General features: G+C 33.1%; 1 protein-coding gene and 1 pseudogene across 1 annotated transcript; one reads left to right on the top strand and one right to left on the bottom strand.

The window, feature by feature from the left end:
• Positions 1 to 8833: 8833 nt before the first annotated feature.
• LOC137810717 (dolichol-phosphate mannose synthase subunit 3) lies at positions 8834 to 14165 on the top strand. The gene is made up of 4 exons (XM_068612127.2): positions 8834 to 8975; positions 11904 to 12012; positions 12299 to 12406; positions 14006 to 14165. The coding sequence occupies exons 2-4, from the start codon at positions 11911 to 11913 to the stop codon at positions 14063 to 14065; spliced, it is 270 nt and encodes an 89-aa protein (XP_068468228.1). The 5' UTR covers positions 8834 to 8975; positions 11904 to 11910; the 3' UTR covers positions 14066 to 14165.
• A 2790-nt stretch (positions 14166 to 16955) lies between these two features.
• LOC150029006 (uncharacterized) overlaps positions 16956 to 26042 on the bottom strand; it is a 41032-nt pseudogene continuing 31945 nt past the window's right edge.

Below are 26042 nucleotides of genomic sequence, written 5' to 3'. Positions count from 1 at the left end.
TTTATGTATATATATATGTAATGTTATACTTTTATCTATTATTACCTTAAGATTTATGTTACTTGATTAAGAATTAAACTTTTTCTTTTACAATTGTTTGATGTAGTTTCGTAAAAGTTATTTTTATAATTTTCTATGTTATGAATTAATATATGCAGATGTTATGAATTAATTTACTATTTTCTATGTCAAAAATTTGAAATTTTAATTTGGCTCATTAAACAATAGTATTAGTATTACAGAATAGATAAATATTATATATTCTTTTAAGTAGAGTTTATATTCTAATTGGTTGGTCGTCAGATTTAGAAAGTAATTCCTTGAAATGTGATAAAATAGTTTCAAAAATGTCTTAGAAATTAATTTCTTAATTTTTATTTTATTTATAGTTTTTTTTTATGTACTAGTGTTTGTGCACTACTCATAAGACTGAGGTGGTGTTTGCTTCTAATAATGAACTATTGACAAAGATGGAAAAGCAGGATGGAGAGTTGTTTGAATCTAGTGATGTGCAATGAAATGAGAAACATGAATGGGTATTGTTCAGTATCTCGTTCACATGCAAAAAAAATGAGAGAAAGACCATGTATGCATGGATCAAAATGTCATTTTAACCTTCCTTTATCTGTATATGACAACAAGTTTTTCCACTATTGGAGCTCCGAGATTTCATGCAAAGATTCTTGACGAAGATGCAGTTCAGCTATTCCTTGACTAAGGGTTAGTTGGGATAGATGAAGTTTGAAAAATTGAAATAAATAGGCATGTTGTGTATAATCATCCTCACACTTACTTGGTTGCTACTGATAACAAATCTTATATGAGTTCTTGGTGTGAGACTTGTTTGTGTGTGAGCTTGGTGTTTAAATAGAGTGTTGGGGTGTGTGATTTGGTCCCTATGGTGGTCGCAACAACTGTTGCAATAATGGTCAATGGAGAGGACGAAAAAAGGTAAGCATAATCAATTTGCTTTTCTTCCATAATTGATTATACTTAATTTTTGTCTTTGTTAATCGATTATGTAAGCATGATAATCGATTATGTGATATTTTTTGTATGGATAATTGATTATGCTACATGAATAACCGATTATGTGTTTGCTTTGTGTGTTAACTGATTAAGCTCTATCAATAGTCGATTATATGTGATGGTTTACATGATTGTTGGTTTAGACGTGTTGCAGGTGGTTAGTTCAGTGGTCATTAGTGGTTTACTGTTTTAAGCTTGGTTCCTCCTTTGATGGTGTTCCATTAAGGTAAGGGGCAACTGAAAACGAACCAGTGAGCATTCACAAAACATAAAGTAGGTTCGATTAGTGGATAGTTGATTATATGTTGAAGATAATTGATTATGCTCATTTTTTGAGTTCATAATCGATTATCCATTGCGTGTGAAGACTTCCACTAATACAAAAATAAGAATCAATGACGACTTACTATGTCCGGTCAAATCCACCCATCATAATAAATGAAGTTGTGACAAAATAGTAAATATTGTGAGATGTATTATGTCAGATATATTTAAAACAAACATAATATATATATATATATATATATATTTATCATGTCATTACTATTAAGAAGCGATATAATAACTTTTCTTCACATTCTTCTTTTCTTCTTCTTCTACTTGCGCATATTTGTAACCCTCGTAGCAACTCACAAACAAATTTCTACCCTTTCCATTTTCCTTCTTTCACTACCACCATGAGATTTTCTCTTCTCTATTTACTATATTTCTCCTTTTCCAAATCCTCTCTGTCCTTCCAATCAAACATGCAATGGTCATTGGCATTCTCGCGAAGCGGTGGCGCCTACTGTGCCCCGCTGTGTCAGTCCTCAACCTTGATGATGAGTCCTCTTCGGATTCCCGCCACGGTTTTGTAGGCTTCGTGGAGTTTTTGAACTCGGTAATCCTCCTGCATGACGCTTCAACAATCAAGCGGTTCCGAATCTAGTGTGCGAACCCAAACTACTCTTCGTGCGACATCATCATGTGGCATGGCAAAGGGTGGAGTGTGTGTTGCTTTCGCTCTCGCTCTCGTGCTATGTGGTGCTTCTACGGTGCCTCTTCAGCTGCAACACGATTTCAACCATGAAGCTTAACGACATGTTCCTCAACGCACTTGCCTCGCTCTCCGTGTGGTTGCCTCTATTGAGGGCTTTGAACGTGGGGGATAGGTTCTAAATTTTTTAACTGGTAATCGATTATTCATTGGCCATAATCGATTATGTTCTTGTTTTACGTGGAAAATTGATTATTCTCTTCACGCAATCGATTATGGATGTTGTATTTTCATTCCCTCGCTTTTGATTTACTTTTTATGAAGTTCATTTAGTTGGTTTTGTCTTGAGGACGTTTTGAAAGTTCAGAGTGGTGATAGTTTGGTGAATGTTGGTTTATATGGCTTCGTTTGCATGAATGAGTTTGTTTTCTTTGAGTATGTAGTTGTGTTTGTGTTTACTTGGTCCTAAGGTGTTTTTGTTGTGGTGTTGGTGTCCTTTAGTGGTGTGGAAACAATCTCTAGGTCTTCCAAAATTCAAACTTGAGCTTGTTTCATACTCCTATAGTGCGGATAAGTGTTTATGTTTGATGAGATGGAAATTGCTTAAATTATTTTGTAACATGTGATATGTTTTGGTGATGAAGTCATTTGAAACCTAATTTTGTTGTTTTTGGTTTATTGGAATATGGTAAACAACTGATTTTAGTGTTTAAGATGTGAAAACTTAGTGTGGATAAAAGATTTGTTGTTTCAAAGGTGTGGAAATGAAAATTTATGTTGAATCATATAAGAAATTAACTATTTTTACTAAACAGTATCTTTACATTTTGGATTGTGGTCATGTTTGAAATTATTTGTAATTTAATAATGTTGTATAATTAGTTTTAATAATGAATTTGTTGTTTTATTTATTTTTACTTCTACCCATATACCTCAACACTAACCTTAACCTCTAATTGTGAACATTAATCATAACCCACAAGACCTTAACCATAATCATTACCCTAATCATAATCCTTGTCTTAACCCTATTAACTTAATCCCAACCCTAATCATAACCCTTACCCTAATACTAACCTAATCATAACCCCAACACATAACCTTAAACCTTAACCATAACCCATAACTTTACCCTAACTCTAACCCAAACCTTAACCATAACCATAAACACAATCCTAACCCTAACCCCAAAACCTAAATGTATCTCTTACGCTAACTATAACCCACATTTAACCCTATCCCAAACCCAAACCATCAACCCTACCCCAAATTCAAACCATCAACCTTAAACCTCAAGTCATGGTTGTTTTCCTGGTAATTGAAGTTATATGCTTGTTTGTGTGCAAGGATTTGTGTTCATGGATAACGATAATCATTGGTATATTCATTTTGATGATGTTGAGACGGATAACATATCATCCACAAATGACAATGTTGTTGGTGTGAACTTCAATATAATTTCAGACTTACAAGAAAAAAATCAAATTGTGCACGCAAGTAACATCATTGAGAATCATTTGCATGGTTGCATGTGGATTGAATGTTTTGCGTGTAAGCAAAAGAACTTATTCCTAATTATAGCTAGAAAAATTGAGCCTCATTAATCATTGGATACTATGACAAATATAGTTTTAATGTGTTATATTCTTCATAACTTTTTTCGCATTTCGACAACGATGAGTTTTTACTTGAAGAAGTTAACCATGAAATGATGGAACAAGATTTAGATGTATCATACTTGCAAGTTTGTGAGGATGACTATTGGCTCGGGTCACAAATTAGGAACAATATAACTAATGAAATGTGGAGAGATTATGCAAACAATTAAAATTATGTAATAAAAGATATTATTAGTGAGAAGTTATGTTCATTTGATGTTCACATTCAGCCACAATGAATATTTATGTCTTATGTTAATGTTATTTCATGATTTTTGTTCTTTATTAGGTTTAACATGGATTCAGAGGCATTCATGAGTTCACAAAATGAACTACGGACATGGATCTCCGACTTCTTAGTCCCATGGTGGATGAGGCATGCTTGGGTAACTGGGTTGACGACAGTTGGGTGACCCAAGGTTATAATAACATTGTTGACACCCTACGGCAATTTGGATTGGTAAGAATTATAAAGAACAAAGTAAAAAACAAACAAACAAAAAATGTTTGAAGGACAAATGTCACGAGGTCCATGATCTCTTTAGTGGATTGAGTGGTTTCGCAAGGAAAGAAACCAGTGAATGTTTTGAGGCAAAGGACGGAGTGTGGGATGTCTTGATCTAGGTAACGTATTGAACTTTGTAAAAGTATACACATTCAAACAAGATTATGTAAACAATTAATATAATTGCTTTACATGAATTTTTGGGAAAGCCCTCAATCGCTAAAATGGTGTGTCAATCCCTTCAGGCATTACGACTTGATAGAGAAACTGTGGGGAGCTAATCATGATGCAGGGTAAGGGGTCAAGACAATCTGTCAGGCTAGATGGCACATGCAAACACAACATTTTAATGTTAATTTGAATGATAATAATATGGACTACATCCCAGAGGAGCCAAAAATTTGATGTGGCACAATGGGAAACTCCTCGGTAACCTATGTCACATGTCGATTCATATAACCCTGGTTCAACTTTGGTACCCCTATCGATGCCATCTTAGCCATTTGCTGGTACTTTTTCCTTCCAGGGCTAAAAAAGAAAAGCCCTCATGGTGGATGCACACTTTGACAAGCTGAATAAAAGGCTTGGTGTAGTCAGTGATGCCCTTGGGAGAGGTATTGCTCAAATAGATAAGTTGGTTGATATTGCTAAGCAGTAGGCCATGTCATGTGAGTGAGTAGCAGCGGTAGCGAAAGAAAATATGCAATATAATTGACAACATGTACTTGCAGAGGAACGACAAAATCACCTATTTAGTGCACACATTTACATGATGTGTTGTATATGGGTCATGTTTGTCGAGATGAACATACATGATGATGATGTTTTGGATCAGCGTTATGACTTCCTATGTGCTCACTCGTCTACTGTAGAGCAGTTTTTTAGCATGTCCCTATATTACGAAGTGGATTTTAAGCCTAACTCAACCCCATAAAACCGACTCATGAGGTTGAGGTTTGCACCCACTTATATACAATGAAAGGCTCTAATATCTAGTCGATGTGGGATCTCCAACACACCCCCCTCACACCGAGACTACCAACTCGTGCGTGGGACAATATATTATGGGTGGTCCGATAGCGGCCCGATAGCAGGTGGCACGATAGGCCCAACAAATACTCGCTATGATAGGATCAAAATGGCTCTGATACCATATTACGAAGTGGATTTTAAGCCTAACTCAACCCCATAAAACCGGCTCATGAGGTTGAGGTTTGCACCCACTTATATACAATGAAAGGCTCTAATATCTAGTCGATGTGGGATCTCCAACACCCTAAAGTTTTGAATGAGGAAGTTGCTTAATATTATGATTGTGAATCACTAAAGTAGCTTACTTTGTATTTATTTATGGATATTTATGTACTTATTAATGGTTGGTTGTTTCATTTTTACATCTTGCACATGTACTTTCATTGATGAAAACTATTGAACATTTCATATAATTCAAATACGTTATATTTTGAAAAATATTTCATGTGCAATTATTTATACGTTATTTATTTCATAGTATATTACTATTTTAATTATTATGATATAATACTATGTCAGTGTTCATATTTCCTCCATCATATATGCTAAGTTTTTTAGGAATAATTTCTTCATCTACTAAGAGACAACACAGTCACAAAAAGGGTAAAGGAAAATCCCCTACTGATGAAATAGTTCTTGTTCCATGACCCCTCAGTATTGAGGACGTGCTAAATTAGGAACGATATTTTAGTCAATAGAGTAGATGATAGAGTATGGCCAAGGGTTTTATGGCAGAGTAGTTGTCCCATGAAAAATAATGAATTACCCCTTCTTTGCATCATTAGGGTTTGAGTTTCAACATCATTTGCAACATCAAGGTTTGAAACATTTTCTCATGTTGAAATATCCATATTTTGAAGATCTCATCAGAGACTTTTATTCAAATATGAGGATTACAAATGATGGTAACCTCTATTATGAGGTTAACAAGAAGAGGATTGTAATCACCCCCTCAGATTGGATGACTTTGCCACATCTGAAATACAAGCTCAAAAATTGAGTTCTTTATCCATCCTTGAGACCCTAAACTATGATGGTGATATGGCATTGACAATCATGATGAGACCATACATGCACAATCATAATGTGAGGATTGTAGATGATATGTTGATGAATGATAAATTACTTCATTATACCTTTTACACATCTCGAGTCCTCAGGGAAGTAATTTTTCTCACTTTATTGATAAATTTCATTTTTTTGTATATAAGGCTTTCATGTTAGGCATCATTATGCAACTTGACATCTCGGTTATGTTGACACCTCAAGTAACAACAATCATCTTCCATCACACGAAAAAAAATATTATTAAAAAAATACAAAAAAATATGGCGGACTAGAATCCATATGTTAACAAAAACGGTACATAGGTTGACTATACCTATTCACAAATAATTCTAAAAATAGACTAGAAGGAAGCCTTTTATACCATTGAAATGATTATCTATGAATAAATAATAAATTAGCCAACTTATCAGCACACGCATTCCCTTCATGAAAAATATGAGTAAACCTAAACCTGATTTTTCCACAATAATTAAGACAAGTATTCTAACGATTACGAAACATCCACAGAACAATAATCCTAGCAGTAAATGCAGCACAAACCAAGGAAAAATCACATTCAAGCCATATATTAGTAAGCCCCATCCTTTTAGCTTCGCCCATAACATATATAACTGCATAAAACTCAGCAACCAGAGCAGTTTGAACATCAAGAAACGTAAAGAATCCACCAATAAACTTCCCAATACTCACAAGTAGCAAAACCAGGATATCCTCGAGCAACTCCATCAATGTTCATTTTAACCCAGCCTGGTGAAAGGAACTCCCATATAACAGGAAGAGGAAGAAGAACTTTACTAGTACGAGTATTAATACCAAAAAACTTAAGGACTTTGAAGTCCAACATATCATTCTTCATTGAAGCTTTAGACGAATTTCCCACTAGACAAGTTAAATCTTTAATTATCGAGATAGCCCTAGAAACATCAATTTTACCCGAAATCTAGCATAATTCCTCATACACCATATCATCCAAATAGAAAAAGTTATCACAACAAACTTAAACAACTTAACCAAATGACTACCATCCCTCTTAATAAAAGAAGAATATTATCTTTATTAGAGAATTGAGGAGTAAGAAAAATTTGTCGAACCCAACTCCAAATATGCAAAGCCTAGAACATTCAAAAATTAAATGTTGAATCGATTCCTTTTGCTTTCCACAAAGTGTACATATAAAAAAAATATGCAAACCTTTATACTGAATATGTTGATATATAGGAAGTCGCCCATGAAAAACTTTCCAGAGTACTAGGGTTTTTAAGGCAGAATAAATGAAAACCAAATGAATTTACCCCAATCACAGGGAATTCTTAGTTCCAATAAAAAAGTCCTAGTCGATTTCAGAGTGAAACGACCAGACTCATATAGAATCCAATTAGGAATATCCTAACCCTCCCTAACTATGATATGATTAAAAAAACGAGACATCTGCTGTAAAGACAGGGGAATATTCCAATCACTACTAGTTCAAACATGGGAGATTGTATCTAGAATGCTAGCACCATCAGATAACCCTGCAATATTTGCTGAAGAAGTAGTAGAACACCATTTATCATTCTAGAAATTAATAAAAGTACATGTACCAATAGTCCAAGAAGTATTGTCAAGTATAGTAGAATAAAACTGCTTAATTTTAGGCCAAAGAGACGAGGATCTATAAACCATTCTAAACTTGTATTTTGATTTAAGAACCTTGACTTTCAAGAGAAAAAACCAAGGCTTATTGCTATAAGTAAAGTTTCAAACAAGCTTAAGAAGATACGCAATATTTTCATGATGAAGGTTAATAATTTTCAAACCTCTATTCTCAAGAGGAGAACAAATCGTAGCCCAATTAACGATAGCTGTCTTTTTTTTTTATAATATCACCGGTCCAAATAAAATTTCTACACCACTGGTCAACTTGTTTAAGAAGTGAAACATGTCATTTATACATATTAAATCTATAATCTAAAAATCCAGTAATCACCGTATTAACCAACTGAATTCGACCCATCATATAAGAGATTTTGGAGCACCAACAAAGATAGACACTCATAAATAAGTAAAAGGTAAACAACCATATGTACAAGAAAAAATATGTTAAATCTTGGTAACAAATCTTACATAATTTCGTTTGAACATATTAAGATTTTCTGCATTTCTAATTTTTCCCAGACACTTTTTTACCTTGATGTAGTTAATTTTTTTTTAATAGAATCAAATAATTTTTTTGAAAATCATACATATATTCCAACAATTTCACATAATTTATATATTTGCTAGACAGTTATATTAAAAACAATGTTTTAATTAAAATAACTATAATTTATAAATAAGTTAATCAAAATTATTTTTCTACTATTTTTAAATACAATAACATATTTATAATCTTACTTCAATTAAAAATAATAATTTCAATTATACTGATCAAATCAATTACAAATATTTATAAAATTTTCATTCATTTTCCCCTATCTACTCTTACATTTTTACTTCAAATCAACATTCTAATCCAAGGCATAAAACAAAGACTCTAAATTAAAAAAATGCCATTTCCTAAAAACAAGAGATAATTCAACTGATGAATAGTTGTGACAAAAAAGAATCATATTTTCAAATTGGAGTGAAACCGTGCCAACACATCAACGCTTCTTCTTTTGTTCTTCATTTCGCTGCTGTGGCGCTCTGTACCCGAAGGAGCATAAGAAGCAACTGCGATCACGAGGTTCTTCTTCTTCCTTCCGTTTTCTCTTTTGCTTTCGAATTTTGATTTATCGATTAATCTTTCGGTGTGCGTTAGTGTTGATGTTGCAAATCATTAAAAAAAGAAAAACGCTTGTATTTCCGCTAGGTTTATTGATTAATATGATCGATTGGAGATTGAACTTAGGTTTATTCAGAATCATTCGATACTTTACATTTGACTTTTAAATTTTCTCTTGTATGTGTTGATTCCGATTCCATTGGGTTGTTTAAGTTTTTATTTTCAATGTACATATAGTTGAACGAGGTACTGCCTTGCTACTGAGAAGTTTGTTTTCGCATTTGAGCTTGAGTTGACATATTTCATTGTCAAGCAATCTATTTGGCGAATGTATTTTTCTTAACCGAGAAGGTAGAGGTTGAAGAAAGGTAAGTGGTGAAGATTGAAAATTTCGTTTGTTAAGCTAATTTGGTAGGCTGTAATTAGGACATGGCAGAGAAGAATCCTTACATGCGTGAATAAATGATAACATTGGATGCTACGGGCAGGATTAGGAAGCCTTTTTTATATTTGGGGCATTGAAGCATAAACATAAATGCAAACTATCATTTCACCACCCTGCCATCCTACAAATTTTAGTATCCTCAATTCTGGATCTGCCCATATATCACCTGTTTGTGATTGAATTCCAGAAATTTTGAAAAAACCTTCAGCAAGTTTCAATAAGGATGATCTTCAATCTTTCGGTTCTTGTTCAAGAAAAAAAAATACTTTTTTGATTATTGGAGCAAATCTTGGAGTTGGAGAGTAGAGTTATATGTATGTATTAGCAAAAGTTGATGTAGTTTCTAGAGAAAGCATGTATATAAGCTTCGTGCAAAAGAGTTAATCAATTACTATAATTAGTAATCGATTATTTTGTTGTTGATCGAATCTGGAAACTTCATTAGGAACAATGTAAGTGATTATCTAAAAAAATAATTGATTAATGTGCAAGGCAATGTCAATTCTTAGAATTGTCTCTCACAAGATAATCAATTATATATTAACATAATCAGTTATATATTCTTGCTCAATTTAAAAAACGTTTGAAAAGCTTTGAAATGATGATAAAGAATGATAAGCTAGCTATACATAGTCTAATGTATAATGATAGAAGTTACAGGTTTGTGCATCATCAAAACTAAAGAGTTGTATAATCCTCCATGATTAACATTGTTCCTCCATAATCGACACGGACGGTGTTTTTTTACTTTTACAACTTCCTACCCTTTAATTATTATACTTACATATTTATAAATGGGGGAAGGGAAGGCACATAAGACACTGTGTAACATTATATTCTGATTCCTGTAATCTATAAAGAATGAAATTGTATTCTCTCAGTGTCGTGCTAAAATTTCTTCTACAAGCCAGAAAGATATGTTCTTCTATCAGAATATCATATAAAGCTTTAAATTGGATTGTGATTTGAATAGTAGGGAAAGGGAAAAAATGTGAAGAAAAAAAAGGACAATAAAGATTCTGTTAAAAAGAAAAGTTTGATTTGTTGTGTTCCTGAGTAGGATATGAGAATGAAACTTTCTATTTGATTGAATGTGTGTGCAGTGCTGTTGAAAAACTTGAGTTAAATGTACATACGGAAAAGCTTTTGTGAAATGAGTACTGTTTTAGAGATTATAGGGTTAATTGTTTATAACGATTTTGTAATATATAAGATCTCGTTTAATCTTAAAAGAGGAATTATTTGTAGAGATATGTCATGAAAAGGATTTTTGGTTCTACATAAGCATTTTTTTCATATATTATAGGCAAATTAGTTCTTCACCCTGACACGATGCACATGTCTTGTTTGTTTTCAGGTTGATTCTAGCAATTCTATTATGATTTTCTCTTCGTGGAATCATGGTCTTATGTTATGAGACCATATATGTGTTAACATAGCATCATTTACTGTTATATAGCTTAACATTTAATAAATAAGCATTTTGTTCACACACATGCATATTTAAAAAAAGAAAAAATGTAAAATACAAAATAAAAATATTGGTTAAGAAAAAATATTTATATTATAAATGAAAAATGCATAATTATGTAAAATATAAAAATAATAGATTAAATAAGAAAATATTTAAAAATATCTTTGGCTACAAAACTTGCAGCAAGAATGTTGTCATGTAATGGAAATTAAAACTTTTTTAGCTTTGACTATCATTGGATTGTTAGTGAACTATCCAATAATTATTGGACTGTTATTTGGGGCCTTTCTGACTTAGTTTGATATGTAATGTCTCGTGGTAACCATTCAGTGAATTTAAGTGTCTAGGATATACTGTCATAACTAATAACCATCATTAATGTTTTCTTTGCTTAGGAATTGGTGCCATTCCGAATATGATGTAAACCTGTATTTTGAATTCATTTCATGTGCAGTGAATTTTGTGTTCTTGGTTTCCTTGATCTTGTGACATGGATTTTTAGTTGGTAGGTTTGTACTGATACTTCCAAGTGATGCTGGAAAATTGCGCAAGGGTTTTGAGTTACATTAAACTATGAAATGACTTTCATGGAGATCCCACCTGATGGAAGTGGCAAATAGTTTTTAATTCAATTAAGTAGTCATGTAGGATTTGGTATCCTCGTGAAGGTGATAGTATTTTATTATTTATTTTGATCCTTGCCTGGAGGAAGGAAATGATGAAATGTTGTATGTACTTACGTTTTTCAGTGTGGTTGCGTTGATTTACTGGTTGTTAATAAGTTTTAACTTTTAAGGCTATCTTAGCATTTTGAATACATTTGATGTGTGAATGCTTTATGTAATGAATGAATTGAATTCCTTCATCCTATTCAATGATTTTGTCTGTTATCTTTTGATATTTGTTTTCAATTTACGCTTGGATTGTCTGGTCTTGATCTTCAGGAATTCTTTATTTGATCTAATTTCAGATTATAAATGAAGCATATTGTGAAGATTTTGGCATTGGTAGTAGCCATTACAGTGTTATGGATTGGCCTTTTACAAACTTCTGTGATTCCAGATAGCTATACTTGGCTGGTAGGTCTTCATGTTATTATATGTTTGATTTTTATTTTCATTTGGTTTTTGGGACAAGATAGTTTTTGGGTGGGTGGGGAGGCTTTCTGTATTCAAGGGTGGGGCATGCAGTTGTGCATGTAGATTCCCTATCGAGGGGGTTACTGGCCGCTAAATTCAAACCTAACCTAAGCCTTATAAGCAAAGCGCTATGATCTTTTCCACCTTCATCGATCTTGTTGTAGCTCTATTTTGTTGAATTCTAATTACATAATGCTGACTATTCCTTGTTTTGTCCTCTGTGCAGCTACCTATATATTTTGTTGTGTCTTTAGGATGTTACGGTCTATTAATGGTTGGAGTTGGTCTGATGAATTTTCCAACCTGTCCTCAAGAAGCTCTATTGTTGCAGAAGGTATTCTTCTATGCCTTTTGTTCATTAGATATTGCAATGTAATGTAATTTCCTTGATTTGTGCTTTATAGTGCCTATGGAATATGCATGTTACTTGATTGATATGTACATGTGTAGTTTACTCATTTCATAATTGTGTGTACATAAAAATTTCTGGACTGAAAATATGTGCAATTTCCATACTTACTGTGAATTGAAAATTAGATTTTATTGATATTTGTTTAAAAAACTTATAAGAAAAGGATATGTTCTCTTATAAAAGGAAAAAATACGAGTGAAGTCTTAAAAATAAAAGACCACACAAACAAGCCAATCCTGTTTTCCACCTGCATTTTATTCTTTTGGACCTTTATAACTTTGTGGTTTTTAATTATTATTATTATTATTATTATTATTATTATTATTATTATTATTATGTTTGAAACAAGAGTCCACTCTAGTTTAAAGCATGCGGTGTGTGTCTCAGTTCTTCTAATTTCATAGTGACTTACTGTGTCATTTACCACTAGAGTTGGTAGGTTTCTATCACCAAGATCGTATCCCTGAGATTTATCATTTTTATTCGAAAAGAAATTCTTGGTGGAGAATCTGGAGTGGTTATGGGAATGGTAGAATAGAAGGATACTTTTATAAGTCCAATGTAATCACAAAAATCTTCTAATATTTCTTATCTAAACCATGCTGCAATCCTAGAATTATATAGCTATCTACATCACACTGCAAAGGATCGTCATCCTCATTATCAGTGAACAACACTCTGTCACTGATATATAGGGTCTGCAACGTATTCCATGTCAAGCTCCAATTATTCTATTAAAAAGTAATACTGGATTTTTGTGTGGGTCATCAACAGGACCAACCAACCACCCAAAGCTTAAGCTATTATTAGGTAGAATATTTTGCATCTCCAACATATGCAATCATCAGTGAAGGTTATTTTATTGTTCCCCCATAAGTTTGTGAATTTAGTTGGCACTCTTTCCATATGCTGGATAGCAAATTTCATCAGCTAAATATAAACCTAATTTTGCTAACATCAGGGATCTATCTCATCACCAAATTACGAGTGCTTCTCTTCTCTACTCTCCCTCTTCCGTATTTGCAGTGCATCTACTATAAGAAAATGATTTTGCCTCCACAAATCTTAACTCTATTCAAGTTACAGTCACTTGAAAGGAATAATCTGAATGAAAGAAGATTTTTTATTCTATTGAATTAATTGAAACAGTATATATACAGAGAACTCTAACACTACAGTAATTATTACAAAGAGATATCTAAAATCTTCCACAGTTTCTAACAACATCTAGTAGTACATTTAATATCCTACTAAACAAGAAGCTTCTAGTAGTACATTTCATATCCTACTAACAACACATTCCAATTGTCATTGTGGTCATTATGCACTTAGTTTTATTCTCCTCCTAATTACTTTTTTAAGGAAGCCGGTGGAGCTAATCATTATGGCCTGATTATACTAGATTGATGTTGGATTCATGATGTAAAAAAATTGAAGCCATTGTTCCTAGTTAGAATTCAGATATGGTCTACCGATTGTGGCATATTGTAAAAGAATGTTGCTTATTTTGCTTCTTTTCAGGACATTGTTGAGGCCAAGGAATACTTGAAACAAAAAGGAGTTAATCTCCCTCTCAACTGATGTGTTTTCATACACAACAAAATACTAATGTGGAAACTGTTTTTGATTTCGGCCAATGTACATGAACTCTATTACAATCAATGCATAGCTTTTTCTGTTAGTGTTCTTTTATTTGAAAGGAATACGTTAATATTAATTACACATTTTTAAATCTTTATTTGTAAAGCTGATTACTTTATTTTGTCAAAGAATTGTGATTTTGATTTGCGATCATTTACTCAAAATTAAATTTTGAATAATTAATTTACTGTTCTTTTATTTTTATATTTTAATTTTAATTGCAAAAACGTCCAATTGGGATTAATGTAAGAAATACGTCAATATTAATTATGTATCTTTAAACCTTCGATTTATAAAGCTGATTAATTTATTGGAATTGTGATTATAATAAGGTTTTAGGTTCATTTGGTTAAATAATTCAAATTTGAATAATTAGTCAGTGTTTTTTTCTTTATTTATATTTTTGTTTTGATTGCAAAGACGCCTAATTAGGATTAATGTTAGAATTCTAATAAAGTATTTTTAAAGTCTTGAATTATTGACGTCGTTTACTTGATTAGAGTTGTTAAGGAATTGAGATTACAATAATCTGATTTAGGTTCATTTGATTAAGAAATTAAAATTTACATGTAGAAGCAGACTGATGTTATAATTTGAATATAAACTTGATTGGTTTAAATTTATTGTTTGAGGGATGGTTTAGTGAAATTTAACGGAGACTTGTAAATGAAATTTACAATTTTTTCTTTGCGAGCCAACTATTCAATAAAATGCATACGTTTTTAATTTTTTCTATTTTAAGTTTATTTTATTTAACTTGCAAACAACCCAAATATTTTTTCTTAGATTTTAAATTCCTACGCAAATGTTCTTTTACGTAAATAGTAATACTTGTATTTAAAAATCCATTTTACTAGGTATACTAGTCAAAGTTCATAACAGAGAACATATTGTTTTAAAGTGTATAGTGTAATCCATAGTGGATACGTTAAGAGGTGAAAATACTTGGCAGAAAGCCTACAAGGATGAGAATACTAAAAATGTAGACTTAGAGAGATAATAATACCAAGTTCAACAATAATCTCAAAAAACAAGAAAATAATACTATGAAAATCTAAAGGAGAAATAATATCTTATAGTTAGTGTTTTCTTAATAAAAAAAATGTAATATCTCTAAATTTTTGTAATATTAAGGTCTTAATGGTTACAAAAGTGGTGTTGTTATCATATGACCTTAGATGGATTAGTCAAGTAGCCTTAGTAACTAAAAGACAGGGGTTTATTTGATTTCTTTTAAACATGCTTTATGTTCAATCTTTAATTCCCATTATTATATATGTTCAATCTTTAATTCCCATTATTATATATACAGATGATAAGAGTTTATTGAAATTTCCAAACTTTAATGTAATTTTAGTAAATATAATAAAGCAATTAATTACAATGTATAATAGTCTAAAAGGGTAATATTTTATTCTAAATCAGTCAGCAAACTAGGGTTGTGCTTGTGCATTCACTATCCCCAATTCTCCTAATTGTAAATTTTGATTTGATTCCAACTTATCACCCTTTTAGTTCTTTATAAATATGTATTCAATGTAAGGGAAATTGATCTTTTCCTAAAGCTAGTCTGACATGATGATATAGGATTTAAACCATAAAAAAACATTGAGAATAGAAATTAGGATAATTTGCAATTTTTATCATACATGATTTATATGCCTATAGTGATGGTGATTGGAGATCTAGTTAGGATTATTGAAGGTCCCTTCTAGTGGTTTTCTTGGATCAAATTTTATCTCTTGCTCTAGAAAACTAACACTCTTAAGTCTACATCACAGCTTTAAACTATGAAGCATAAACATTGATACGAATACAAATACGACATAAATACGGATACGACGCGAACATGAATACAAAAATATACTTAAATTTAAAATATAGAATGATTAAATTAAAAAAATATAGGACATGGGACATGAATATATATATATATATATATATATATATATTATTAAAATTTATTAATATATTTTTTAATCTAGCAAAAGATAAACTTATTTAAATTATAAAAAAGAGTAGGTACTCTAATTTCTTTCACAACAAGAAGAAGAACATGGTTGTCCAAGTAGCTTAGGAGTCAAGTGTTGGTGCATGAATTCCATGAACAATCCACCATGATTTTGCATCCATTTTACTTATATCCCTTATGGAGTCAACATCAGAAAAAAATTTCTCTACCATCTGAAAAGCTTGCAAGCTTTATATTTACATGTCTCATTACATTCGCATCAAAGTAGTAGCTATTAAAACATTTTTTTCTTTCATGAGTAATTTCGACATCTTGATGTGGGGCAAGTCTTTTTGAATCTTCATTTAACCATTCATGACTATAATATCTATAAAATTAAAAATATATAAACATAAATTAATATAATATAATAAATAATATGTACACAACAAAATATAATTATAAAATAATTTAACTATATAATGTATTACCTTGAATCTAAAGAATGAGCCAAACAATGAAGAGATGTGCTACTCTTAGTCCAACGATCAATTAATATTGACTTTATTACCTTAAAAAATGTTGAATGCTTAGCTTTTGTCTTCCTTTCATGTTGGTATATGACCTTTTTCACATTTTCAATAATTGAATCTCACATTTCATATACTAAGTTAAGAGTAGCTATATTCGTATTTTTTTATGAGAACATCATAAATAGGGGCAGTAAAAGCAATTATATAATCAACCTTCATCCACAAATTATCACTCAACAAAGTTTCTTTTACAAATTGTGCAATATCCACGTTATCCTCTTTCTAAGAAGACTATTCATCACTAATAACCATCTCTTTGACTCCTTTTTTCAAACTTTTAAACTTTTTAAGCATGACTATGGTTGAAGCAAATCTTGTTGGAAATAGAAAGCAACTTCAATGAGTTGAAGTTATTGAACATTGATAATCTCATAGAGTGCCCCACAATAAAGTTTTTAACAAAGGTAGCATTATCAGGAATTTGTGAGATCCAAGAACATTGATGATAAATATCACTTTTTCTTTCAGTATTTTTTGTTGAACAAATATTTTTCAAAGCAAGATTTAAAGTGTGCACTACACAAGGAGTCCAATAGATTTAAGAAAATTCTAATTCTATGAGCATACCCGTTGCCTTACATATAATTGCATTATCAGTTATAATTTGTACCACAATGATCGGCCCGACCTCCATAATTACATCTCTCATGTGTTTAGTGATAAAATCATTGTGCTTTATCTCACCAAATTCATTTATTGACTTCAAAAACATTGGTCCACTTGCAGTGATAGCCATAAAATTGATTTAAATCAGATTTGGATTCTAACCCATAGTGGATTACAAATTCAAACTACCCAGAACCAACACACACAAGCTACAACTAAGTCTTCAACCAATCTTCATGGATTTGCAGACATCAAAGCCCTTGTTCAACAATCTCCCCCTATTTGATGAAGACAAATACCTGGTTGCTTGTGTTGTCTTGTTTTGAATTTGATCCAGCACTTGCAAAACAGATTTGATGCAAATATAGAGTATATATAGCAGCAGGATATCAAGGCACACTTAATCCAGTTTTTTGCATAAACCTTTGAGCAGAAAAACCAGAAAACTAAACCATTCTCCCCACATGTGTATATAGGCATACACCAGCAGAATTTAAAATCATACAAGCCAATAGTTCTGCAGAACGTTCAGAGTTTTGTAGCAGAGGATACAACACATAAACCAAACCAAACCATTCCCCTCTATTTGTCTTCACAAATAGAGTGAAAGAAAGGGTAAAAACTGTTAGAATGTATGGCTTTAAACTAGAGGGGGGTGAATGGTTTAAAGAGGGTTTTCGAAAACTTTTAAGCCTTGAATGAAATTACTTCGAGAATATCTTGATTAAGAAATCAGTTTTTCAAAACACAAAGCAAAAAGCACAGCACCAGAAAAACAATCGGTTGTTTCGCAAAAAAAAATCGGTTGTTTATACCAGTTTACAAAAGTAAAAACTGAATTTAAAGAGTTAAGGGATAGATAAAATGCACACAGAGATTTATATTGGTTCACTCTAAACCCAGAGCTACATCCAGTCTTCTCAGAAACCACTGAGGAAATCCACTAAGCAATCAACCCTAGATCACTTACAACACAACCAAAGAAGTGACCTTGATCCCCTCAAGACACACACTTCTCTTGGTCAAACACACTAACACTAAGAATGTTGATCTTGATCCCCTCAAGAACACACAACACTTCTCAGCAACACACAGAAAAATTCTTTCAACAAATACAAAGGATTACACTTGTTACAGAACAAATATGAAATCAATACAAGTAGAAAATCCTATCTCACACTCTTTGATCAATCTCAATCTCTAAGCAATCTCAACTTTTTCTCTTAAGCAAAAATCAGTGAAAAACTCAAATATGTTTTTCTGTATATAATCAAAGTTGTTTGTTATCAAATCTTAACAAACTATTAATTGCATTCAAAGATTGGTCAAAGCATTAAAAACTGGAGCGTAAATAGTTAGAAAATCATTTAATGCTCAGTCAAAGCACAAACCAGTTTTCTGTTATGGTATCAAAACAAACAATCGGTTGTTTCCACGAGTCAATCGGTTGTTTTGGTTTTGACAGCAAGTCAACCATAAAAACAGTTTTCAACCTTTTCTAAAAACACCTAAGTATAAAACAATCGGTTGTTTCAACAAAACAATAGGTTGTTTTTCACTTAGTTTGAAAAACACTTTTCTTTTAAAAAGATTGAGAATACCTATGCTTTGTATTCAATCAAGAGTGGATTACATTGTAAAATCTACCCCAGATCCTATCTAAAAGGATAGCTCAGCAACAACAAGCACAATCAGCCTTTCATCATCCTTCAAAGGGTTTGGATTCTTCAAAGCTTGAACACACTTGGTTCAACAATCTCTCCCAATTTGATGAAGACAAATCCTTGGTGCTTGTGTTTGATCTGATTGAATCTGAAGCAGTACCTGCAAAAATATCATAAATACAGTCCAATGTTTCTTACAGCAGCAAGTTAGATTTTCACACATTGAAGGCATATTTCCTGATAAACAATCGGTTGTTTACTCGAAACAATCAGTTGTTTCTATCAGCAGCAACAGAAAACAATTTTATATTAGAGATTTTAACAGATTTAACCAGCTTCAGATAAGAATACACAAGAACCAATTAATTCTCCCCCTATTTGTCTTCACAAATAGACTTTAACATGTACCAAAACAGATTTAGGAGAGATTATTAAGATCAAGGACCTAACTCATTTCTTAGAAAGAAGAACCTCTCTTTTGGTAGTGGTTTAGTGAAGATATCAGCTAACTGCAGTTTGGTCTCCACAAACTTCACTTCACAGTTCTCATTGCTTACATGATCCCTGATGAAATGATGACTTATCTCAATATGTTTGGTTCTTGAGTGCTGAATCTGATTTTTGGTAAGATTGATGGCACTTGTGTTATCACACATCAAAGGAACTTTGCTGATTTGTAATCCAAAGTTTGCAAGTTGTTGTTTGAGCCATAGAATCTGTGCACAACAGCTTCCAGCAGCTATATACTCAGCCTCAACAGTAGAGAGAGCAACACATGCTTGCTTCTTGCTATGCCATGAGATTAGGCTTGAGCCAAGAAGGTGGCAAATGCCACTTGTGTTCTTCCTATCTAGCTTGCAACCTGCAAAGTCAGAATCTAAATAACCAATTAAATGAATTGGAGAGTGAGAAGGATACCATAACCCAACAGCTGATGTTCCTTTGAGATATTTCATAATTCTTTTTGCAGCTTTGAAGTGTGACTCTTTAGGATTTGCTTGATATCTTGCACAAAGACACACTGCAAACATGATGTCCGGCCTACTAGCTGTTAGATATAGCAAAGAGCCAATCAATCCTCTGTATTTGGTTTGATCTACTCTCTTTCCAGCAGCATCAGCATCCATGTAGCAGCTTGATGGCATTTGAGTGCTTGCTTCTTTGCAACTCTCCATTTCAAATTTCTTGAGAATCTCCTTGCAATACTTTGATTGACATAGAAAGATCCCATCCTTTGTTTGCTTAACCTGCAATCCAAGGAAGAAAGACAATTCTCCCATCATAGACATTTCAAACTCACCTTTCATTGTAACCACAAATTCTTCACACAAACTATCTTGTGTAGCACTAAAGATGATGTCATCAACATAGATTTGCACAAGAATTATTTCTGAATTTGACTTTTTGATGAAGAGAGTCTTGTCTACCATTCCCCTTTCATAACCATGAGATAGAAGAAAGTTGTTAAGCCTCTCATACCACTGCCTTGGAGCTTGCTTCAGTCCATACAAAGCCTTCTTCAACTTGAAGACATGGTTGGGATGTTGATGATCTTCAAAGCTCGGTGGTTGATCCACATACACTTCCTCATTGATGTAGCCATTCAAGAAGGCACTCTTGACATCCATTTGGAAGAGTTTGAAACCACTCATACAAGCAAAAGCCAGTAGCAGCCTCACAGCCTCCAACCTTGCAACAGGGACAAAGGTTTCACCATAATCTATGCCTTCCTCTTGATTGTAGCCTTTGGCAACTAGTCTTGCTTTGTTCCTTGTGATCACACCATTTTCATCCAACTTGTTCCTGAACACCCACTTCGAACCTATGATGTTCATCTCAGCTGTTCTAAGGACAAGAAACCATACCTCATTCCTTGCAAACTGATTCAACTCTTCATGCATAGCTTCAACCCACTTTTTGTTAGAATATATGGCCTTAAACGAGAGGGGGGGCTGAATTGTTTAAGAAAGATTTTCAGAAACTTTTAAGCTTAGAATGAAAATACTTCAAGAAAACCTTGATTAAGAAATCAGTTTTTCCAAAACATAAAACAAAAGCACAATACCCGAAAAACAATCGGTTGTTTTACCGAAACAATCAGTTGTTTATACCAGTTATCAAATAAAAAAACTGAATTTAAAGAGATAGAGATAGAGAGATTGTACACAGTTGTTTATACTGGTTCACTCCAAACCCAAAGCTACATCCAGTCTTCTCAGAGCCCTGAGGAAATCCACTAAGCAATCACACCTTAATCACTTACACAACAACCAAGAGGACCTTAAACACCTCAAGAAACACATTCTCCTTGGTCAACACACCTACACCAAGATTGCTGATCTTGATACCCTCAAGAACACACAGCCAATCTCAGCAAACACAGAAACGAATACTAGTTCAACAGAGTAAAAGGATTACACTTGTTACAGAAGATAATCTGAAATCAATACAAGCAGAATCCTATTCCATACACTTTGATCAATCACAAACTCTTAGCAATCTCAGCTCTTTGAAAAACTCAGAAACTCTTTGCAAAACTTGTCAAAAGATTCTTAATTGTCAAATCTATTTTTCTGAATATATTCAAAGATGTAGTTTGTTATCAAATCTTAACAAACTCTTAAATTGCATTAAAAGATTGGTCAAAGCATTTAATGATTGGAGCGTAAGCAGTTAAATCATTTAAAGCTCAGTCAAAGCTAAAACAGTTTTTCTGTTATGGTCCCAAAACAAACAATCGGTTGTTTCCTCGAATCAATCGGTTGTTTTGGTACTTAACAGTTCAACCATTTTAAAAACAATTTTCAATCTTTTTTCTCAAAACACCTAAGTATAAACAATCGGTTGTTTCGACAAAACAATCGGTTGTTTTAACTTAGTTTTGAAAACATTTTAATTTCACAAAGATTGAGATTGCCTATGCTTTAGATTTAATCAAAGGGTGGATTACAACATCCAAACTACCCCAGAACTAAGCTAAACCAGCACAGCAACATCAAGCACAGCAGAGGCTTCAACATCCTTCAAAGGATTTGGATTCTTCAAAACTTGAACACCACTTGGTTCAACACTTTTCATCCTTAAGAGCTTCATCAATTGATGAAAGTTGTGTGCCTGCAGAAGTTTGAGATGGAGCTACGTGTGGAGACACCTTCCTTTATTTGCCCTATGATGTTTTCCACTGACAGATCTCTAGGAATCCTCCACTCTTTGGGCAGCTCACTCTGTTGTAGAATTTCAATCGGTTGTTTCTGCGAATCAACCGGTTGTTTTTCTGCACAAATTTCCAGCTTTTCCAAACTGATGCTCTGTTCATCCTCTTCAGCACTGGTCTTCGGGATTTAGATGTTTCTGCGATCTACCTCATCAAAGACAACGTGAACTGTCTCTTCTACAGTCATCAACCTCTTGTTGTAGATTCTGTATACATGACTTGTGAGAGAATACCCTATGAAGATGCCAAGATCAGCTTTCTCATCAAACTTCCCCAAATTTTCCTTTCCATTGTTGAGAACGAAACAACTGCAACAGAAAACTCTGAGATGATTGATGTTAGGCTTCCTTCCATTGAAGAGTTCATAAAGAGTCTTCTTCAGAATTGGCCTAATAAGCACTTTATTCATCACATAACAAGAAGTGCTCACTGCATCAACCCAAAAGTACTTAGGAAGAGATGATTCACTAAGCATTGTCCTTGCTAGCTCTTAAAGAGACCTGTTCTTCCTCTCTACCACACCATTCTGTTGTGGAGTTCTTGGAGCAGAGAAATTGTGCAGAATCCCCATCTTTTCACATAACTTGCTGAACTTCTCATTTTGGAATTCTCCTCCATGATCACTTCTTATTGAGCCTATGTTGTTGTTCCTTGTATTTTGCAACCTTCTTGCTAGCTTCTTGAATGCAGAAAAGGCATCAGTCTTTGATTCCAAGAAGAGAGTCCAAGTGAACCTAGAAAAATCATCAACAATAACAAGAGCATAGTAATTTCCACCAAGGCTCATTGTTCTTGAGGGTCCAAAGAGATCCATGTGAAGTAGCTCAAGAGGTTTTAAAGAAGAAACAACATTTTTTATTTTAAAAGAGCTTTTCACTTGTTTCCCTTTTTGGCAAGCTTCACAAATGTGATCCCTCTCAAACTTGAGCTTTGGTAGCCCAATCACAAGATCCCTTGAAATTAACTTGTTCAAGTGATTCATGTGAATATGAGCAATTCTTTTATGCCAAAGCTAAGATTCATCTTGCTTGGATAGAAGACAACCAATTGAGCATGGTGAAGAGATATCTAGAAGATAAACATTATTGATTCTCTTACCTACCAACATTACCTCTTTGGTGTTGGGTAGACAGATTTCACATGTGTTTGTCTTGAACATCACTTGATATCCCTTGTCACACAGTTGGCTAATGCTCTGCAGATTGTGCTTTAGCCCTTCTACATAGAGCACATCATGGATGACCAAGATGTCTTTGTCTCCTATGGATCATCTCCCAAGAATCCTTCCCTTGTTGTTGTCCCCATAGGTCACATGCCCTTCTTTTTTAAAGGAGATACTAAGGAACTTTGATTTGTCCCTTGTCATATGCTTGGAGCATCCACTGTCCAAATACCATTGTTGCTTGCTCTCCTCCAAGTTTTCCTACAAAGAAGATTTTCAAGTACAAAGATTTGGTCCCCTTATGAATGTGGGCCCATTTGGTTTACTTTCATCAATTGAACCTTTACTGCACTTAGGAATCCACTTCATAAAGTCCCTAGGAACAACATATTTTATGATTTTACAGAACCTCACAGAATGACCTCTTTTAATGCAGTAGAAGCATGTAACAATCAGTTGTTTCGATGGTCCAATCGGTTGTTTTCTGGCATTTTCGAAAATGACTTTGAAAATCTATCTTGTTTGTTTTGTGGGTTAAAACTCAATCCATCTTTTCCAAAAACACAGTTTTGAGATGCCAAGACATTCTCAAAGTTGGATTGACCTTTAGAAAGCTTATCCACAGTTTTAACAAGATAGTGGACATTCTTTTCAAGATTTTCGCAATTTTCACAAACAAGAGTATCACACTTGCAAGAGGAGTTTTTGTAAACAATTTTAAGGTTTTCAAAATCTGTTTTTGAATTTCTAATTCCTCTTATAGTGATTTGACTCTATTTTCAAGCCAGCTATTCATTCCCTATAACCGATTGTTCAAGAGGGCCAATCGGTTGGCTTCTTCATGCGTTTCTTGAAAGGCTTGAAGCAATTGACTATAATTTTCAGAGTTTGAGGACTTAGATGAACTTACACTACTTGAGTCATCTTCCTTTCTGGTCATGAAGCATAGATTAAGGCTTTTCTTGTTTTGCCTTCTTTTCCTTCTTGCTTGACTTCTTGACCTTGTCTGCTTTGGTTCATTGATGTTTCCATGAGCAGCCTTGAGTGTGTCCCACATCTCTTTAGCAGTTTTGCATTTTGATACCCTGAAAAACTCATTAGTATCTAGTGCAAAAGCTATTATGTTTTGAGCAGTACAATCAAGCTTGGCCATTTTATATTCTTCATTGGTCTATTGGGACCAAGGTTTTGCAATCAAAGAACCATTCTTTTTAAACTTTGGAATGAAAGGACCATTCTCAATTGAATCCCAAATTCCTTGATCAATAGATTCCACAAAGATTTTCATTCTGGCCTCCCAATACTTGTAGTTCATTCCACAGAATAAAGGTTTGTAGATTGAAGCACCTTCCTCAAAAGATTGTTTTCCAACCATAGAAAAAAGATTTTTGGATCAACTTGAATAACTTTCAAGACCCAAGCTCTTTATGCCAATTGTTAGAATGTATGGCTTTAAACTAGAGGGGGTGAATGGTTTAAAGAGGGTTTTCGAAAACTTTTAAGCCTTGAATGAAATTACTTCAAGAATATCTTGATTAAGAAATTAGTTTTTCAAAACACAAAGCAAAAAGCACAACACCAGAAAAACAATCGGTTGTTTCACAAAAACAATTGGTTGTTTATACTAGTTTACAAAAATAAAAACTGAATTTAAAGAATTAAGGGATAGAGAAAATGCACACAGAGATTTATACTGGTTCACTCTAAACCCAGAGCTACATCCAGTCTTCTCATAAACCATTGGGAAAATCCACTAAGCAATCAACCCTAGATCACTTACAACACAACCAAAGAAGTGACCTTGATCCCCTCAAGACACACACTTCTCTTGGTAAACACATCAACAGTAAGAATGCTGATCTTGATCCTCTCAAGAACACACAGCACTTCTCAACAACACATAGAAAGATTCTTTCAACAGATACAAAGGATTACACTTGTTACAGAACGAATCTGAAATCAATACAAGCAGAAAATCCTATCTCACACTCTTTGATCAATCTCAATCTCTAAGCAATCTCAACTTTTTCTCTTAAGCAAAAATTAGTAAAAAACTCAAATCTATTTTTTTTGTATATAATCAAAGTTGTTGTTTGTTATCAAATTTTAACAAACTATTAATTGCATTCAAAGATTGGTCAAAACATTAAAAACTGGAGCGTAAACAGTTAGAAAATCATTTAATGCTCAGTCAAAGCACAAACCAGTTTTCTGTTATGGTACCAAAACAAACAATCGGTTGTTTCCACGAGTCAATCGGTTGTTTTGGTTTTGACAACAAGTCTACCATAAAAATAGTTTTCAACCTTTTCTAAAAACACCTAAGTATAAAACAATCGGTTGTTTCGATAAAACAACAGGTTTTTTTCACTTAGTTTGAAAAACACTTTTAAAAAGATTGAGAATGCCTATGTTTTGGATTCAATCAAGAGTGGATTACATATAAAATCTACCCAAATCCTATCTAAAAGAACAGCTCAGCAACAACAAGCACAATCAGTCTTTCATCATCCTTCAAAGGGTTTGGATTCTTCAAAGCTTGAACACACTTGGTTCAACAAAAACAGAATCTAAGAAAGAGTTCAGATTTAAAACCAATTAATCTTCCTTTTCATATTGCAGCTTAAAGATTTGATTTTGAACAACTTCAACTTGTTCATCCAAATTTTGAAAACGAGCCACACAGAATTCATGATGACTCCTTTGATCCTCAACAAAATTGTCCAT

The sequence above is a fragment of the Phaseolus vulgaris genome, chromosome 2 (genome assembly GCF_051622355.1).
Source record: "Phaseolus vulgaris cultivar YP4 chromosome 2, ASM5162235v1, whole genome shotgun sequence".
Taxonomy (NCBI): domain Eukaryota; kingdom Viridiplantae; phylum Streptophyta; class Magnoliopsida; order Fabales; family Fabaceae; genus Phaseolus; species Phaseolus vulgaris.
Note: the sequence above shows the minus strand (reverse complement) of the source record. Positions and strands in the feature narration are given on the sequence as shown.